The following is a 20,814-nucleotide window of genomic DNA, read 5'->3' on the forward strand; positions in this document are numbered from 1 at the left end:
CTACCATATTAGTACAGAAACATTGTGTGTCCCACTTACAGCTCTCTCTGAACTGGGTAAATACCTGGAATTTCCAGAACCAGCCACGCTCATCGTGTCCCAAGGTGCCCGCGTGGGACTCATGTGCAGAGGATCCACAGCAGATGCATTAAATTGCAATGAAATTCTTGATTCATAAGTAAATCAGTAAAGTTTGGGTCCCCACACCATGGGACTGGGTGTCCTGGGTGCGGTGGTGGTTGAAGATCCAAGCCAGCTGCCACAACCCAGGAATGCCACGCAGCTCCAGGAAACATCGTGGACAGAAAACTCTTACAAGCAATAATAATTTGAAGGAGAATCCAATTAGACCAAGAGCCTCATAGTAGTTCTGGCATCAGCAGCTGCCTCTTCCCAAGCTCCCAGCACAAGCTCACGGCAGTGCCGGTGTGAGCAGCCACGGTGCTGGGAGCTGTCCCAAGGAGGAGACTCCACAGCCAGTTTGCAGCAAGAACTGGTGGAGGAACACATCTGAAATGCCAAGGAGGGATATTCCCAAGCAGAAATGTCACGAGGAATACGGAGCTTACACCGAGGAGAAAAGCTGGACTATGGAAAGGCGCAGTTAGTGGCCCCTGGGACAAGGATGTTCACCCAGAGCCTGGGCTGTTCATGCTGAGCCCTAGGCCAGGAACAAGATACAACCTATGCATTAGGAAAAGCAAACACCTTGAAACACCAGCTCCATTGGGCAGCCTCTTCTGGTCCTGGCCAGAAGTTCACCCCAACCCGCCAGCGCCTGGAGCCATTTTCCTGCTGTCCTGCTTCAGTTCTCCTGCAGGTCCCACCAAACATCTCCCAACTTTTGGCCATGAGCTTCAGGCTTGAAAACGAAGGGGGGTTTCTCACCCCAGCTCCATGACAAAGCCATCTCCAGAGTCACTCTCTGGCTCAGCACTGGCACTGGCACACATCCATGGATGCTCTGTGCCACCCTGGAAAACTGTGCCACAACTGCTGTGGAAAAGCGCTCCTGCATGGAGCGAGGCAGCGCATCCCCTCTGAGCCATGCCCAGCTCCGGCATGCTCAGCACTTTTCTATTCTCTCAGCAATTTTCTGTTCTACTGAATTAGTAGTTTGTATTGAATTAGTATTCATTTTCCCTAATATGATATATAAGCATAATCATGTTAGTGACTTTGATATCGCATTAGGCTCTACCGCCGGCACGAATCCCGGCCCCCGCGGTGCCGGTGGGAGCACCATCGCCAAGGAGGAATTCTGTGGGAATGCTCCAAATGTGAGGCTGCATCCTGCTCTCACCAACCCCTCCCAGCCCCACAGTGCTGAGCTGAGGTCCCTGCCAGGATTTCCCTGTCTGGGATGGCAAACCAAACCAAAGGATGCTGCATCCCAAACGAGTAACTCCATGTAAAATGAAAGATTCCCAAAAGCTGCAGGTGCACAGCATCAGTCAGCAGCACCCATCCCCGGCAGCTATGGGTGCTCCTCTCCTTGCAATCCATGGAAATTTGGGAATTAAAGCTGAGCAGACAGCAGGATGCAGGCAGGGAGATCAGAGTAACAGCAGGGATGGGGGATGCTCGCTGCGCTGCAGCCAAGAGCTGGCATCTCCCATGGGAAAACCCCAGCCAGCACTGAGCCTGCCTCAGTTTTCCCATCAGGATGACACGGAGCTCTGTAGGGCCCAATCCTTAATTAGCTGACGAAGTTGTAATGAGCAGAAGCAGCAAGAGGGAGATGGGGGGACACAGAAAGTCCCTGTGCCATGGGGCACAGAGGGATTGGGGATGGAGGGAAGGGCACCAGGGCCAGCACAGGGCCACTGGTGGGCACAGAGAGGTGGTTCCAGAGTTCATCCCACACAGCTCCCTGCACTTGGCAGCAGGACAGGAACGGGCTCTGTGTCGGGAGGAGCAGCTCCAGAGCTCCATCACCAGCACACAGCCCCCCCCAGCCAGCACAGGGTGAGTGGTGAGGGACGGCCACCTGCCACAACCCGAGTGGCTCCTGTACAGACTCAAATCATCTTCACATCAACATGAAATTGTGTTTCTTTTAATCCACTGCCCACAAGGCTCCGACAGCATCGTGCCTGCACCTCCAATCAAAATTCCATCACCCACCGCAGGCGTGAGCAGGAAGGACCAAAACATCACCAGATCCAGAGCTGAGCTGCCCCATGAGCATCAGTCAACATCAGAGCAGGTACAGTGTAACAGCAGAACTTCTAATATACATTTATATACATATGTTATATTTTAAAATTTATTTTGTACATATATTTATATAACAGGTATCTATTTCTATACATGAATCCCTACCTGCAGATGCTCATGCAGACATCCCGGGAGAGCTGGCAGCTCTCGGCACCAAGCACCCAACCCAGAGCCCAGAGGTTTCCCAGGAAAAACGCTCCCAGCCAGGCACAGATGTGCACACACGCGTGCAAACACACACAGAGGCATATTTTAAAATCCTAAGAAAACCCTGAGTCTTCACTGTCAGTGCTGTATATCACTTTGAGATATATACCATATTAGCAAAAAGAACTGAATTATATTGCATTCATGATGCAATTAAACACTTCACTAGGAATCAATGTAAAACTGATGAGGCCTGAAAGTAGTGCATATGGCTTAGAACATTATAAAACATTACCTTCACTCAAATCCTTTTCAGTAGCAATTTAAATCTTCTTACAGTTACTGCTGCCAATGGTAAACCATCTACTGATTCATAACAGTGCATGGGAACGAATGAATTTTTTTAAAAATTTATTCAACTACTAAATTACCCATGAAACCGGAATAGCTGACAGAAGTAATCTGAATTATTATTAGCTCTGCAAGTATTCTGCATTAGCCAATTTAAAACCACGGCTCACAGGCAGAAACCAGTTAGTACAGGCAGGGTGTTAAATGACTGCCATAGTTCTTCATTTTACTGCTGCTTACGTTTAAAGGTCAAGAGATAAAAATTACATATGACTGCAAACACAGAAAGGGTGTTTATCTTTTTTTTTTTCCTATGAATCAGGTCAACCAGAAACTTTCAAAACATTTGGAGAGATGATTGTGTAAACCACGATGCCTCTGAATGACCCCAGGATTTAAGAGGGGGTTGTGGAGCTGCACCAAAGGGGGTTTTTGTTCTTCCTCATCCTCATAGTTTTTCATGGCAGAAAAATCGGAGAACACAGGGGTGACATGGTCCTGAACTCTAAAACATGGGCGTGGTGTTGTGATCCAATGCCCAGCTGAGCTGTGGACGTGGGGATGATGAATCCCACAGTGACAAAGGGTCCCGTGGTTGAGGAGCAGGGGTGGCTGGAGGTGCTCTCCAACCCCTCTCCATCAACTCCTGCACCAGGAACTGCTTGCAGGAGGCTGAGCAATTCATCCCCAGCTGATATCCCTGCTGGGCTCCTAATCCGGGGGCTGATTAGTCAGAAAGGAAAACTACCTGGGGATTTGGGCACTGGCTGCTCCCGGCAGCGGCGGCGTCAGACCCTGGTGCTCCTGAAAAAAGGGGAAGGAGTAGCACCCAGGGGCAGGCACCCACTGTGCCATAAATCCCTCCATTTATAAACCTTGTCAAGGTGAGAGCAGCCCCTTGGATGCCACACATGCCACAGCTTTCTTTACCTCTTGCCAGACAATTAAAACCCGTGCAAGGTTGGGGAGGGATGAGCTCAACCCCAAGCATGGGCACACTCAGAGTCCCTGGTGTTCCTTTGGGGGTGAAGAAGGTGTCTGACCCCACCAACCAAAGGCAGTGATGGGCAAAGTGATGTCACACACACATCCCAGAAGGATCTCAGTGGTCACTTTGCCCATTTCCCATGGATGAAGAGGGTAAGCCGGGGTGGGTTTCCAGGTAGAAGCCCCCGGTGCCAGCACGGAGCGGAGTCGGTGTCTCTTTAACTGACCATAACACTGCATCATCCTTTCTCTTCCTATTTTCAGTTTTATTAGCAAAGCAGCACAATGTTTATACTAGTGGGTATTACATTTGCCAGAACAATTACGCTATGACAAATGGTACATCAATGTAATCCATCAACTCGGCCCAGACAGGAATCCTTTATCCCAGGCTGCCATTAATTCCCAGCCGGGTCTCTGGGGTCCCATGCGTCAGTAACCATGACAACCCGGGGGACGCCGGGCGGCGATGGCACCTCGTTGGGAGAGACGGGCACCTCGGTGGGGTGCTGGGAATTCACCTTTGGCACCGGCATGTCACCCCTGGGATTGGACATGGGGGAGGTACTCACAGGGCGAGACCCCTCTGTGCGGATCGGGACTGTGCAGGAGCCCAGTGACAGTGGGGGGACACTGGGAGAGGCCACAGAGGATGGTGGCGTGGGAAGTTGGTGACACCAGAGAGTGGTGGCACAGCCCAGGCTCCAGGACACAGCTCCCATGTGGATTCTCCACTGTCTACTATGACACTGTGCTCCCATGCCCCCTCCTCATCCTTAAGGTGGTTTTCTCTGGCCTGTTTTCATGGAGGATCTCTTAAAACACATCACCAGAAATTGAGGTAAATTTAACCAGAGGAATCCAACGTTCCTGAGGGGGATGGACATGGAGCACAACCCTCAGCACTGCAGGAAGTCAGGCATAGGGGGATGGGATTGGCATGGGACAGTGGGGATGACCACTGTGGAGTCCACCATGGTTGGACAAGTGATGAGCCAGTGGTGCTCTGACAGGTGGGAGCCAGCAGCACATCCTGCTCTGTGCAAGCACCGGTCAGGAGGGATGGCAGGAGATGCCAAAAGCACCTGCCTGGGCAGGCATGTCCCGTTGCCGGGCTCCCCAAACACTGGGAGATGCCTCAATGCTCCCTCCCCACCCATGAACACACAACTTGGACACTTCCTTACAAAAAAATTAAGACAAATTCCAACAGGCAAGAATTCCCAGGAGCCAACTGCTGCCACTCAGGAGCCAAAACCAAGAGGAAAAATCAAGCCCTTCCCATGGCCACGCTCTCCGAAGCACCGAAGAGTTTCTCCTCCTCTGCCAAATCAGCGTGGCCCTGACTCAATGACGCACGCAGACATTCCTCACCCATCTCCCCTGCTCCATTAAGCCATTCCCAGAATCATCTTATCCCCATTTATAATGTTCAATGCACGGTCTGAAGACTTCTCTAATCCAGTAATTAGATGCAATGCTTTGAGGGATGAAATTGGGAGGGTATTTCACTCAATTATGCTGCATTTTCCAAGGGTCTGCCCCGATACCATTTCCCCCTAGAAATGGCTCAGCTCACTTTTGGGAAAGCAGATGGATTTGAGGGGGTAACGCTGCCACCCCGAACTCTTCACCTCTGTTGGGGTTCCCCCTCATCCCACCACAGAATACAAATATCCAGGAATATCCCTGGAGCATCCCCACCCAGCACAGACCCGTCTCTCTCTCCTATCCACCCTCAAAGAGTGTTGAGCCAGGAGGAAAATTCCGGTTTTTCCCCTTTTTCTGTAGGTAACACACTGGCTGCTGCAGCTGCCACAATAACAGCATTTTCCCTGCAGCCTCTCCCACGTGCAGGGCCAGGAGACGGCTTTATCCCCCTGAATCCTGTAAATCATCTCAAAGCCATCCTCGCAATTTATAGGGAGGACATTAAACATTATGGTCACTGACGGCATCAAATTACGCTTGAAAAATTGAGTTCTGCTGGAAAATGAATTTAAAAACTAAATTAAATTAAAACCTAACTAAATTAAAATTAGGTTTCTAAACTAAAATGACTTTTTAATATTTTCAGGAGGAAACAAAAAAAAAAAACACCACCCTTCTGTCAACTAATAAAATTTGCCAGTGTCTTTTATAGCTGACAAGTCATGTCTGAGAGCAATCCTGGTGATGCTGCATAATAAATAACTGGGATAGAAAAGGTGGAGGAGGATGGGATGATCAGCTGTGCCATCTCAGCTCCTTCAAAGGGGGCTGGGAAAGGACAGAAAGACCCTCAATGCAATTAAAAAATAATCATAATTAACACAAGCTTGAGCAAACACCTGGATGGGGCAAATCCAGCTGCGACCACTGTGTTCTAATGATGTTGATGCGGCCCCAATGCACTGGTGGGATGTCTGGGGACCATCCCAGCTCATGGATCATGCAGCATTCCGTGAGGATGCTTGGCTAGGGGTGTTAGAGGGAGGTTTGCTGATGCAGGATCTAGGGATTTCAGTCACTAGGAATGAGGGCATTCAGATATATCTTTTCCCCAGGTCTATTCCTGCCAGATCTGCAGGGACTCTTCAAATCCTATAAATTCTGGTTGGTCTCATTAGGATGGGGGTTCAAGGATCAGAGTATCCCGGCCATGAGCTGAAACATCAGCAACAAAGCACCATGAGATACCACCTACTCATGCATCACATAAAGATGCTGAGGCAGTGCTGGTGGGATGTCTGGGGACCACCCCAGCCCATGGGTCATGCATCATCCCATGAGGATCTTCGGTCAGGGGTGTCAGAGGGAGGTTTGGGGATGGAGGACCAAAGGACTGGGGATGCCCTTGTTCCCAGCATTGGCTAGGAACACTAGGAATGAGGGCACTTAGATATGTCTTTCCGCCAGGTCCATCCCCTGCCAGATCCGCAGGGGACTCATCAAACCCTGCAAATTTTGGTTGGTCTCATGTGGATGGGGAACACGGACCACACCATCCTAGACTTGAACTGAAACACCAGCAAAGACACCACCTACTCAGTTTATCTCACGCTCAAGGCTCCAAACCATCGGCTGAAGCTTCCTAAAGTCTCTCCCCGGTCGTTAATGGCGGTAATTAATTCATCCTGCTTTTTAAACAGCACTCGATGTATGAGCCTGCCCGCTCACATCTTGATCTCGTGCTGTCAGGGCTGTGATAGAGGAGATGCACAAACAGCCTGGGTGACCATACGTCTATCGATTATCAGTGCAGGCACATTTAACACCAACGCCGTAATAGGACACAGCCAAACGAGCTTTAGGAGATGAGATATCAAGCACGCAGCGGGCAGGTCTACACAGCTCATCCAGCAATTCCCAGTATCCAGGGGTTTGCAGGTATTTGGCCCTGCAGAAGCATCCTGAGGAGCATCACCAGTGGGATGCTGCCGGACCGCAAAGGCAAGAGGCTGAACAGCAACTGCAGCCCCACAGCCCTTTTTAAATGCTCTTTTTTATCTCTCCGTATTATTTATTGCTCCGTTAAATTGGCAGTTCCCTCAGTGGGGGACATTCCCCCCCCCCCCGACTGGCTGCTGCTTCCCAAGATGCCAGACTCGGGGGCCAGCCTGCGAGACGCCAACCCAACGGTCCTCTTTCAACAACATTAATTATCTCGAGCTTTCCATAACAAAAAAAAAAAAAAATAATCTTGATCCCACTGGCTGCCAATAGTGGAGAAGCCGGCGGAGGAAAAGGCTTTTATCTCCACATCTCAGAGAAGAGCCTTGTGTTTGATCAGCCGGGGTGTTTTTTTTCTTCCCTCTTTGTACATTTTGAACTTTATAGACTGATTAATTCCCCCTATCGCGGTAAACTGCAGTGTATACTCTCGAGTGTTGACTTGATTTTCTTTCTATTAAAAAATAAATATCTTCATAAGAAATTAAAAGAGCTGAGCACATCTTTGCTCCGTAAGCAAGCTGGGAAGAACCTCAGCCTGCAAGAGTGGGATGGAGGAGGGGAGGGAGGCGAGTTGAAAAGATTTCTTTATTTTAAATTAAAGTTTAGGATTAAAGGCATCAGGCTTTCAAGAGTTATTGTGAAAGCCTTTTTAAAAGTCCCAAGTGCATAGTCCATAATCTTCTTTTAAATGGCTAAATTTAGAATGAGAAACCCTCCAGTCCTCCGAACTCCAGCCCTCCACGTCTGGCACCGGCGAGGGCTCCGAGGTTTTTTTAAAACAACCACTGTTTCACAAATACCAAACAAGATTTACACTATTTTTGTAAGCCCTGGCTCCACAAAGCCCAGCTCTGCTGGGCTCAGTATCAATCGGATAACAAGTAAGTGCCTGTCCCTGCTGCCCATCAGCACGAAGGATGGAATCAGGAGAAAAAGACTGGAGCCATTGAGTTCAAAAGTTAATTTCTCCGGCTAGGCAGCAAAGGCAGAGGCAGGCACCAGCCCAAATATCGACAGGCCACATCAAAAATCCCATTTATTGTTACTTATTCCCTACCTTTTCATTTTGCCAAATTATCTTAACCCTTACCTCTTATCCAGGATCAATGGACCAGTTGGAGGAAACTCTGAGCTGGTCACAACAAAATAAGGTTTATGCTTTACTCTCTTACTTTGCATCTAAAGTTCCATGATTGCGTCCAACACACACAGGATTTGACCGAGCTTGTAGCTACTTGGGTTAATAAATGCTTCCAGATTTATGGTAGTTATTCATGCAAGGACCACATTACATGTAAATCAATACCAGAAAGAACAATTTGCTAAAAATATAAATACTATGTTTAGGCTTCAACAATGTTAGGAAAGTGGGATTCTTTGGGGCTGTATGTAAAATAACTGCACCTGTTCGAGTTATCAAGAGAGATCAGAACAGTGCACAATGTCAGTCCACCCTAAAAATAGGAAATATCAGCAACTCCTGCTCTTCCAAAACAGCTCCCGAAGCCACGAGGGGCTGGGGGACCTTGCTTTCCATCCCCATGGAAGCTTGGTTACAGAAATCAGAAATAATTGCAAATAAATAAAAACTAATTGCCATTAAATGAAAATTAGTTTGTAAATAAATCCAAAAACTGCTGCAAACCCTCTTGCAAGGAAACACCAGCATTGTGTGGAGACCTGTCACCTCCTGCCCATCCATCCATCCATCTCCCAGCAAACCAGAGCTGGACCCAGGGGTGGTGTCAGTGGTTTTTCCACTCCAGCCTGACCATCACCATCCATCTCCTCATTTGGCTGATAACACAGGAAGGAAGCAGAGCCCTGGGGTTCATTTTTGCCGTGGTTTTTGGTTTTCCCTCTCCAGCCACTCCTGGGTATCCCTGTCCCATGGCAAGGCAGGATGTGCCACCCCACCCAGGCAGGACGGGTGCTGTGGGAAGGCCCTTTCCCATGGGATCCAGGGCTGTGCCGAAGAGAGACATCTCTGCCTGTAACTCCATAACTCAGAATAAAAAGCTGAAGCTCGAACACAGTGCAATTAATGCAGGAAGCATCGATTTCTGCGTGGCACCAAGCTGGCTCATTAATCCCAGGTGCTCCTACGAGCCAATTCCAGCACCGGCCTCCCCGCCACAGGAGCCAAACAGGAGGATACGGAAGGAGAAGTTCCTCCATACACTGACCTTTTATCAGCTCAGAGCTTCAAACACCACACACCCTCAACCCAAAACCCACGTCAGCTCCCGGTGTTGCAGAGCCACAGGAGTTACCATCCTGGGAAATGGGCTGTGTTTCCAAGGGAGCATCCCATCTGCCTCTGCCAGGGACTGGGGTGATGCTGGGATGCAGGGATGACTCTTTGGATGAAAGGGACAAGCCACCTTCACGTGTCTCGGCTCAGTCCGTGCCACAGCATCCTCACGAAATCCCCCTTGGTCCACCCAGCAACACCTTCCTCCCCTCCAGCATGGATTCAGGAGTGGGGTGAGGGGAATCCCCTGAGTTTGGGAAGCTGCTGGAAGTCACTTAAAGCCCCACAAACCATCAGAGACCAAGGTCGATGCCCCGGTGCCACCTGGCCAGGAGAGCATCTCCCCACACTGGGAGCCTGCTGGCTCCAACAGCCCTGGAATGGGGGGTCCTGGATTTAGGAACATGGTTCAGACAGCTAAAATATAACACTGAAGAGGGGTAAAGTTGCCTTTTTGCCCCAAACACCTCCAAGGTGGGGAACCCTGGATGCAGGAATAAGGCTCAGGCAGCCAAAAAAGAAGCCTGGGGGGGGTAAAACTGCCTCATTACCCCAAATACCCCCTAGGTGGGGAAGCCTGGATGCAGGAATATGGCTCAGGCAGCAAAAAAATCACTTTCTGGGGGGGAAAAGCTGCCTCTTTACCACATGGGACCATGTTCCTACGCGGGGGTCGGATGCAGCAGACGGCTGGGAAGTAAGGCAGGAGCATCCTCCCCTCTGGAACGAATGCCAAATCTGGTTTGCACTTGACAGAGCCTGACAAGAGCAACAATCACAGATTAGTAGGAAAACTTCTTGCTTTTCAACAAAGGTTAATAAATAGTGACAGCATTAAGTCTCTTCTGATTAACTATGCTGAAAGATATTATTGCCGTTTGGAACACGGAATCATTATTGGATTAACCACAGTGTATAAAAATGAAATGTGAGTTTTAATCTCCGACGCAGCCTCGCCGCGCTCCGACACACACCGGGCAATGTGCAACTGCTCCCTCCTCTGAATTCCCTGACTCTGTCTGTGCAGAGATTCCATCGAAACCACGTCGTCTTTCCAGTTTTGGGGGCGTTTTTTCTTTCCTTGACTGTAACAAAGCCACCGCGACTTGACTTGAGAGGCATCTGAAAAGGAGCCACATGTTCTGGCTAAAATTAAGCCCCAAATCCTCTGTCAACTCCAAATCCAGCATCTCCCAGGGAAGATTTCACTGGGCTCCAGTGCCCTGGCATGGAGCAGGCAGGGATGAGGGCAAGGAGCAGGAATTGCTGCTCTAAATTAAGGAGGCAGTAAATTAAGCACTTCTGCCCATCTTCCTCACCCTCTGGGCAGAGACATCTCGGGGGAAATACCCAAGGGCAGAGCAGGACAAGGGACAACCCTAGCACTAGGGTCACCAGTGCCAGGCATCCCAAAAGGGATAAGGCCCATGGAGGGACCCCTGCAGTGACAATTAATGGAGACAGAATGGTGATGGCGTGGGATGAACAGGGAGGGCATCGTACCCAGCAGTATGATCCCAAGATGAGCTTCCCAGGATGTACAGTCACTCTTTAGGAAACAGGATATGGATCCAGGGTGTCATAATGGACATCCCACTCCCAGTGCCAGGCTGTGCTCAGAGGGAGGAGACAAAGGGAGATGGGGATGGGAGACAGGGATGGTTCGGCTGGAAGTGACCCACGACAATCATCTAGTCCAGGATGTTCAAAGGGAAAAGCTTTTCTAAGCAAACAGTTAAAAGGAAAACTCCCAAAGGCAGAGGAAAGAAGGCAGTGCCTGGGCTGTGCCCATAGGGCACAGAGGGCAGGGAAAACCTGCAAAGCCTCAGGATTTGCTGTAACTTAACAGTTTCCACACATCACATCAATTCTCTTCAGCTGCTCATAGAGCAATTTGTGCCCAAACTCAAGGCTCAAAATAGAGGGAAGGTGCTGCTGCATTTAATTAGACAAACTTGGGCCAAATCCAGGCATAGTCCAGCCTAATGCCAACACAGTGATGCTTTTACCCACTTTACCCAGTGATGATTTTACTCATTTCTACTCAAAATTGTCTATTGGAAAAAAAAAAGCTAATGACTGAGAATTTTGTCAGCTTGGGGTGTGTTTGAGATTCCTCCCTCCAGCCCTCCCACCAGGACTTAAAATACCTCCAGGCTTGGCCAGGAGAAAATATGATAAATATTATATTTACTACCTTATAATAAATATCACACTATAATAAATAACAGGTTAAAATCAGAGGAGAGAGAAGGCAAAGCCACAACCCCTCCCCAGGGAAAGGATGGATGGGGAAGTGTGGAAACCCTGCAGATCCCACCACAGCCCCAGCATCTCCTGGAGCCATCCTGGATGAGGCCATGGGGCAGGACCTGGAGTCCTGCAAAGACCTCAAACTCTAGACCCCCAGAGGGGCTGCCTGCCTCCCTCTTCCTTAAAAAAACCCCAAACTAGTAGCAGAAGTGGTTCTTTTCCACAAAAACCACATCACTTTTATGAAAAACAGGATGCATTTTCTCCAGAAAAGGTGTTTCTGACTGAGAAAAACAAATTCAAATATCTTCCAAAAGAGAAAATTTCTGTAGTTATATTTTAGGAGGATTCTCTCCCGTTTATCATTCCCACTGTTGGCTTTACACCCACCTTACTTCACTGCACAGCACCAGGACTAGTTTATAACACAACAAAACAGCTTCGTTATCCTACTATGATATTTTTCCTTATTTTTATTTTTAAAACCAGTAAGAGCAGCTGCTACTTAGCACCAACTGAATCCCCTTATCTCCTTTCCTGGATGAAAGGGGGGTCTGTTTGTTGTAATGAAGCCAGTTTGCACCTAGATCAAAGCCTCCACTGTTTGCATCCTCGGAAAAGTGTTTGACACTCGTGTCAAAATGTCAAACTATTTCATTACCACGCAAAGCAGAGACACTTTGACTAGAGGAGATAAGATGTTTCCGTCAATCAGCATCCAGAAACAGCCTCCCCACGATGATTAAAAAAATAATATAACAAGGTGGTTTCAGCCACAGCATCCAAACGGCGGCTGGGGAGGGAAGGGATGGAGTAATAAATAACAGCACCAAAGCAAAGCTCAACAGCAAGGCATGAACATCCCACCATGCTCCTTCTGGGGAAATTCTACTTGATTCATGGGACAAAAACCAGGGAAAATAAGGAACTGCTGCCCAAAGGGAGAGGGGATGTTGGTGCTGGCTCATCCCGCCGTCAGCCCCAGTGTTTCACATTTGAGGATGGAGTTTGAGGGATATCCCTGGCTTGTGGGTGGGAAAAGGTGAGCCAAGGCTGAGAAATGTTAGAAAGCCTAAAAACAACCCATCTCTCTGCCCACAGAAAATCAAATGCATAGGTGGGAAAGCCCACACCTTTTCCACCCTGCAGCCCGGGCACAGTGGAGATGAGGATGCACAAGGGATGGGATGAACTGGAGGGATGTTACAACGCCCTCAAATAAATCACCAGCACAATGAACTGCAGCCCAAGCTCACTTCTTCCATGGGGCACCACCAAAAACACCCCACCAGGCAGCACCAAGGAACAGGCAGGGCTTGGGGACTTCCACACAGTCCAGGAACACTCTGTGAAACAAGGACCAGGTCAGCAAAGCCCCAAGAGGGAGCTGGGACCCTCTGGATATAGCAAAGGAGCCTATGGGATCATGTCTTAAGAGACTCATCACACACAGAGTGTCCTTCATATGGAAGAGCCAAAAAACAGCTGCAAAATTTAATCAGAAAGGAAGAACTGGGGTACCATCAGCTCCATCTCCTCTGGAAAGTCCTCACAGGAGCTGCTGGTGGTCAGAAACACTTTGGGGAAACACCTCTAGAATCTGTTGCTCCCTATTTCTGCTCACTCCTCCCTAATCCATCTCTTAAAGCAACATATAGTTGGGGTCCACATGGTGACATAAGATGGGGGGACACTCGTGCTTAGTGCCAGGAGATGACATGGTCCCTCCAGTGTCACCAAGCTATGCCAAAAACAGTAAGGACCCCGCAAGCAGGCTATGGGATCTTCTCAGCAGTGGGTGCAATGAATATGTTTGTTCAAGGGAAAATAGAGTTGGAAGCAGCATCCAGCCATGGTGGAGATTAGAGAAAAGCCTGCTCAGACCTGGTTGCGCTGGAGGAGCCATACGGGAACACTTCATCCCTGTGTAAATACTGCCACCGGAATGCCGGCACAGCTCCGGCCCCGAGACCAGCGAGCAGTTATCAGCTGAGCAAATTCTGCTTGTTTAATTTTCTGTTGCCTTCAGGCACATTCACCTTGCTGATTTTCCCCCAAATGCTCTTTTCCTCTCTCCTCTCTGGAGGAGGGAGACTTATTCCTCAGGCTGACCCTCCCATAGGATCCATGTGGATTTCCAGAAGCAGGAGAAGAGTGGCTGCATCTCGCTCTGAGGATGATTCCCAGGTTAATTCAGGTCGAGCTCCTGGCCGGAGCGAGCTGTTTGGGACACACATGCAGATCCTCTCCACTGACCTCTTTGCAAACTCCTCTTGCAAAATTGGTTTTTAGCAAAGCCACTTATCGCCTTAACCATCTATCGATTCCCTGACTCCCGGCCAGAGCTCCCAGGACCCAACAGCATGGGCAGGAGAAGCAGAGGAACGTGACTGGGAAGGAGGGCACTGCAGCACGTGGCCAAAATCACCCCAAACACAAGGCAAGGGGGTCAGAGGCTCACCAGGGACATCAATGGCCTCGCCTTGGGGAACACTGCCCATCAGGAAACTGCTGCTATTTTATTGCCACACTCAGCACAGGAAAGATGCAGGTGATCCTTGAGATGGATCCTTGGACTTCATCCCATCAGGCACAAATCCTGCCCTCGGAATGTGGCTCCACACTACAAGAAGGACATTGAGGTGCTGGAGCGTGTCCAGAGAAGGGAACGGAGCTGGAGAAGGGTCTGGAGCAGCAGGAGCAGCTGAGGGAGCTGGGGCAGATCAGCCTGGAGAAAAGGAGGTTCAGGGGGGACCTTCTCGGTCTCTGCAACTCCCTGACAGGAGGGGGAAGCAAGGGGGGGTCAGGCTCTTCTCCCAGGGAACAAGGGACAGGACAACAGGGAACAACCACAGGAGGTTCAGGTTGGATATTAGGGAAAATTTCTTCATGGAAAGCATGCTCAGGCATTGGAACAGGCTATCAGGGTAGAGCTGGAATCACCATTCCTGGAATCGTTCAAAAGGCATGTGGATGTGGCACTTGGGACATGGTTTAGTGGTGGCCTTGGCTGAGTTAATGGCTGGACTCAGTGACCTCAGAGGTCTTTTCCAGCCTTAAAGATTCCATAATTCCATTCCACTGAGCTGGGACCTGCACAACGCCAGGACCTCCATCTCCCACATGGCAACTGCCAAGGAGAATAAATAAACAACACCTTCCCCAGAGCATCCCTCCCTAAGTAATCTCCCACATGACAGAGGAGCCACCTAAATCCGAGCTGGGCAGCCAGGCCTGGCCGGGAGCAGCAGCTCCAGGACGGAGGTTGGAGCAGGAGCTGCCTGCGGGAGCTGCCGCCTCTCGCGCTTCCCGGCAGTATCGATCTCCCAGCAGTAACAGCTGGTATAATTTTTGCTTAGCTTCAAATACCTGGTGATCATGAATTCTTTGGCCACAAGGTTATAAAGCATTCTCTAAAACATGAGAAAAAGATTAAGCCTGCTTATAGTTAATAATATACTGTACACTGTCTATCAAGCTGGCTGTTTGCTATTGAGAGCCTACTATTAGACACTTATTTAAAAGGCCTTTCAAGGCTTCCCAAGAAAGTGCAGTTATGCATTTTTTTTTCTGGCAAGAACTACTATAGATAAACATCAATCCGCTCCTGCGGATCACAGTCACAGTAAATAAATTTTTCAGGAAGCTAAGTTCCATACAAAGCCTCCTCAAAGCTCCTCTTTCACGCAACATCAATGTTTGGCCTCTGAGAAAGAAAAAGCTCGAAGGTTGCTTTATCCAGAGCTAAATTATCAATTGTAGCTGCTTAAGAAAAAAATTAAAAAGAGGGTGTTTCAGTAAGAAATCGGGGTGGGAGGTAAACAACACGGTGGGTAGGTGGTGATGCCAGGTGGAGACAAAATGGGGAAAGGAAGGGTGATGGATCTGGACCCTCTAGGATGGCGTCTGCAGCCCCGAAATCATCGCTGAGCCGAGGAGGGGAGAACCAGCTCCGGGCAAGCTCAGCAGCCACCGCCTGCGCCAGGCTCCTTTATAGCTTTGTAAAGTAGCAGCCTGGGATTATCCACTATAAAGTGTGTCACCAAAAAACCCCCACTCCAGTTGTAACCGTAAAAGCCGCAGCTCCTCGGATCGCTCGCAGGGGCGAGTGGAGGGAGAGCTGCCCAGCACACGGCTGAGCCAGGTTTGCCAGCTCAGGCAGTGGGAGGGAGTTATGAACCATCGGGATCCTGAAGTGCTTTTTGAAGCAGCTCGACGGGGTTCAGCCGTGGGATAGCAAAGATGGGCAGGAAAAGCATCTCAGCTCACCTCTACTTAACAGTGCCCTTGTAATTCTGGTGTCCCATGGGGTTGCTGCCCACTGCCTTCCCAATAACACAGTCTGGGGGGGGCACATCCACACCCTGAGCTCCAGGACTTGCTGGCACTGTTGGAGTCAGGGCCATGCTAATATCCAGGACACTCCATCTGCTCTTTAAATAAAGAGATGCTGGGCTCTGTTATTATGGTTTAATTATTAGCCTAAAAAAAGACTAGAGCACAGAAACCCTTCCAGGCTCAGCTTATGCATCCTGGTGGGAAGGGGAGTCCTTCAATAAGAGAAGGAGGGATGGGTGAGGAGAAGAGCACTGCTGTCAAAAGGCAAAATCTGCATGGTCCCCACAGTGAGTCCTAATGAACCCAAATTCCCTGTGGTGCCCAAAATTGCTGGAGCATCATACACTGCTAAATGGCTTAAAAAATCAAGGAGGAAGAAGGAGAAGACAGTATGTGCTGGTCTGGGTAAGTCTGGATCAAATTAGTGCATCTCTGGAACAACACATGGGACTGGCTGGGGTACAAATTCACAGACCCCAAATGAATCAGAGACACACAAAATTATTTGGGTTGGAAGGGAGCTTGAAGATCATCTCGTTCCAACCCCCTGCCATGGGCAGGGACACCTTTCACTTAGAACAGGTTGCTCCAAGCCCGGTCCAACCTGGTCTTGAACACTTCCAGGGATGGGAACCCTGGCAAGAAAACTGAGCTGCAAAGGAGCAACCCTTTTTCATGTCCTTAAACTGCAAAGGAAGCAGCAAAGCACCATGTCCAGCCCCATCAGCCCCATTTGTTCCCCTCACACAACACCTGGCTCCCACACAGTGGCAGAACCAGCCCTGGCACCATTTTGGATCAATCCTGTCCAGAGCAATGACACTAAAACCCAGGAATCCATCAGCAATTAATTTCCTCAGCTGCTAAACACAAGGGCAATTTTGAGAGTTAAGTTACCAGAGGAGCCAAGAACTGGGCAAATCCCCAGGGCAGCTCCCCACTGCCCAACATCAGCAGCTAAAGCCTCATCAACTCCATCAGCACTTTCTGAGCACCCACTATCAAATAAAAAACAGCTCAGCCACCCCTCTACTCTTTGCAAAACTGTTTTTCTTCCAACTCCTCTCAGAAAATAACCAGCAGATGCTCAATAGAAGAAGCACATTTTCCATCACTAAAATAAACTTAATTTTGAAGTGGTGAACTTGTGACACCCATTGCTCTCCTGCAAATAAACCCACCAGGGATGATATAATATGCATATTTAACCTTCTGATGTCACTAATGTATTTAGGAGGAGTTGATATATCGCTGATGGGTGTGAGAGCAAACACCCATTACCTACAGTGTTATTCCCAGGTTATAGGAATGAGCCCTTGGGATTATGGGGCTGTAAAAGCTCCGGAGGAGACCTTGGAGCGTGGCTGGTTGTGGGCAAATGTCAGCAAACACAGAGTACGTGGGTGCCCAGAGTGGGGCTGGAAGATGCTACAACACCCAGCTGGACCAGAAGGCTCATTCCCATGCTCACATCCCCATCCCTAGCATTCCCATCTCCGGGATCCCCATTTTCCTGGTGCTTAAATCACTACCTCAACAAATCAACAGGAAAACTATACATATAAATGCAGAAATACACCAGATTTTAAAGAAGAGGCAACGCTTTCCAGGAAGAAATAAATAATCCACCAGGAGCAATTCCTCACCCCCAGCCATGAACTTAACTGATCCCAGGGAAAATATTTATTTAGGTTAAGGAGACTGCCAGAAGGCGAAAGTTTTAAAAGTAAAAATCCCAAAGCACCCAGGGCAAATCCATGCAAATTATCATCCCTACGAGTTCTTATCTATATCAATATCTGCCAGTGACAGAGGGTCCCCAGCCAGCCACAACACAGCCATCATACCCCAGTGACACTCTTATATTTATGAGACTTTTACCTTTTCTGTTATTAAAAATCAGAATTTCCTTTTCAGGCAGTCCTGTGATTGGTGGCTCTTAACCACTTGGTTGGCTTCAAGCCAAAATTTTGACCCAGCGGATTCCATTTAAAAAATAATAATAATTTATTATTAAAAAACAATGTTTATTTTATGCACGTCTTTACAAGAAGAAACACATTTCAACATGCAATGAAATACATCACCTTTGGATTTTTGTTTGTGCCCCGGGTAATCAAACAAAATAACTGTAAAATAAATAAGCAAAGCTTTTGGCCAGGTCTCCGCTCAGTATTTAACTTTTCATGGGGATCCATCTCTTTAATGATGAAATCAAAGCTACTCCCTGTGAAACTTTGCTCACAGGCAGGAATTTGGCCAGGATATTTCCACATCCCACCAAGGTTTGCCGGTGGCCCTCAGAGAGGGGAGTTCCACACAGGATGCTCGGGAAGATGTGAGCCAAACACCCCCAAAATGCTTTTATATACAAGATTTGGTGATTGATAAGTGTTTTTCATCAATAACACGATAACTAAATCAAAGCTCCAGCGTGGCCTCGGATCTCCTGAGCAGCACCATGGATTTCCTACCCAGTCAGCGGATGGATCAAATACCTGGCACGAGGCCGCAGATAATCCCAGCGATTTATTTTGGGGGAGCCAGGGAAAGGGAAGGCAGGGCCAGGCTCCGGCCCCGGCGAGGATTTGCGTATTAGTAAAAACAAACAATCCTGTAAATAACGAGCCCCTCGTCCTGTCTCCACCACGCTCCTCTTATTGAGTGAGTCAGATGTTCTGCTGATTAAAAATTGATCCATTTCAAAATCTAATCAACAGAATAGGATTCTTTCATATGTTATCAAGGCAGCTGCTGACAACAAAAACCAAACCTGTTATTAACCCATGAACCCCGATGACCTGAACCTGGCTGGGCTCTGCAACTGTAAATTATTCAGTAGTCCAAGAGCAATACCCGTAAGCCTGATGAATTTACGCCCCGACCGGAGTCGGTGGGGGTTAAAGCCAATATCACAGACCCGGGGGTCCCTGGGGACACGGTTCATGACACGCTGCCACTCCGTGTCATGCCTGGGAATACATTACAGGCATCTGCTCGCCTTCGCCTTGCAAATGTCTAGTCTTTTTTTTTTTTCCCCTTTTTTTTTGTTGTTTTGAAATGACTCTCTGAATTCAGCACGATGCCGTGGAAAGCCCCGTTGCTCTCTGCTCCAACCCTGTGTCACCACTGCCGAGCAAAACTCACAGAGCAAATGCTTTGCATCCCTGCATTGCTGGTTCAGCCACGGGGAATACGAAAACTGGGAGAACAACGGGGATTTGCTTAATTTCAATCATTATTTTTAAGTTCTGCTTGCAACTCTGGCCCACGCTGCTCAACCCAACGATGGAGATGTCGCGATGGGTTGATGCCACTGCTGGGGGGCCCCTTGGATCTTGCCTTATGGGTTGGTGATGCTCCTTTGTGGCCACACCATGGGCATACCCAGCCAGGACTCTTTATCCAGGGAGGTTTTAAAAAAGATAAAAACGACACAAAAATGATCTGCTTGTGTTTTTTCGCTGGTGGGGTTGGTACCCAGTGCCCAGTTTCTGCTGGTTTCTTTGGTTCTCCCACCCCTGGTAAGAGGGGGCTGTGCTCATGCCCACACCATGGGCACCATGTGCTGCTGACTTGTCCCTCACCAAAAACATCCCATTCATGCAAAAGATGATGCAGAGAAGGCCCAGTCTTGCCACAGATTCCAACCCCACATCATTGCCAGCACCCAGGATCACTACCTGCTGAGCCACCACAGCACCACTTGGTTCCCTAAATCTCAAACCAACACCTTTCTGCAAGTTTTTTTGGGGAAAACTGGCAGGTTTTTTTGGGGGCAAAGTCCCCCAGCCCAACAGTGCTGAACTCTTTATTTCCTCCCCCAAGCTGCCCAGGCAGCCCCAGCCTGGCAAATCCACCTGGCTCCAACCAGAACGGGGAGAAATCGGCGCCACATAAACCAAGTTCAAAGATAACGACAGCTCTTCTCTTAAATTGTAATATATTTATAAGTTTAATGACTCTCTGACCTCTCCTTAAAGCCCAAATAACCCCTGGGGAGCCCCCTCAGACTGGCTGCGATCGATCCCGGCTGGGCTGCGTCTCCCAGCCAGCGGCACTTCCCAGGGATGCTCCAGGCATCAGGTGGGAGGTGAAACCCCTCCTGCTCCCCCCAAAACCCGCTGGGTGACAGCAGCACGCTGGGGTTGTTCTGATATTTAATACTGAGCCCATCACCATCCTTCACCCCACAACCTCAGGGGCTCCCAGGGGACCTCAACTGGCACCATATGGCTAAAAACACCAATTATTGATTCCCCCCCACCCATATTAAGTCCAAAACGGCTTTACAAACAACCCAGAGCACCGCTGGCAGTGCCAGCACCCACAGGGATGCTCCTGGACACTCTGGAAGTGAAGCCCAGGCTGTTCCCCAGTATGGATTTTGGAGCACTGTGCTCTCCTCGGCATGCTGGAATCCCAGCCCATCCCTACAGCCCCAACAGCAGTGCACAGACGTCACCTCCATCAATTCTGGATCCAAACCTCAGGTAAAGAAGTTGGGGCTGGAGGTGTGAGGGCAGAGCACAGCCCCCTCTTACCAGGAGTGGGAGAACAAAAAAAAAACCAGCAGAAACTGGGCAGTGGGTACCAACCCCACCAGCAAAAAAGACAAACAGAGCATTTTTGTGTTGTTTTTCCCTGGATAAAGACTCCTGGCTGGATGCGCCCAGGCTCTGCACCCAGAGCAGGCTGGTCACCCACATAACTCCTGGATCAGGGCTCCACCCTGCTATGGGGTACCTGAATTAAATCCCCAGGAGGTGCATTCCCACATCCCTCCTTGTGCATCATCCTGCCCAGGGCTGCGCGGATCCCCCAGCCAG

The 20,814-nt window shown here is 49.1% G+C and overlaps 1 protein-coding gene across 6 annotated transcripts in view; it reads right to left on the reverse strand.

The window, feature by feature from the left end:
- CUX2 (cut like homeobox 2) overlaps nt 1-20,814 on the reverse strand; it is a 66,091-nt gene that overhangs the window by 34,767 nt on the left and 10,510 nt on the right. Inside the window, exon 1 of one of the 6 annotated variants that reach the window (XM_027689518.1) lies at nt 16,739-16,927. The exons of the other annotated variants lie outside the window; for them this stretch is intronic. Coding sequence (XP_027545319.1) covers nt 16,739-16,777 — 39 coding nt within the window. The 5' untranslated portion in view covers nt 16,778-16,927. Of the gene's footprint in view, nt 1-16,738; nt 16,928-20,814 lie in introns of those variants that run through there. 6 annotated transcript variants of the gene reach the window in all.

Source organism: Neopelma chrysocephalum, unplaced genomic scaffold (genome assembly GCF_003984885.1).
Source record: "Neopelma chrysocephalum unplaced genomic scaffold, ASM398488v2 Primary Assembly neopelma1_77, whole genome shotgun sequence".
Lineage (NCBI taxonomy): Eukaryota > Metazoa > Chordata > Aves > Passeriformes > Pipridae > Neopelma > Neopelma chrysocephalum.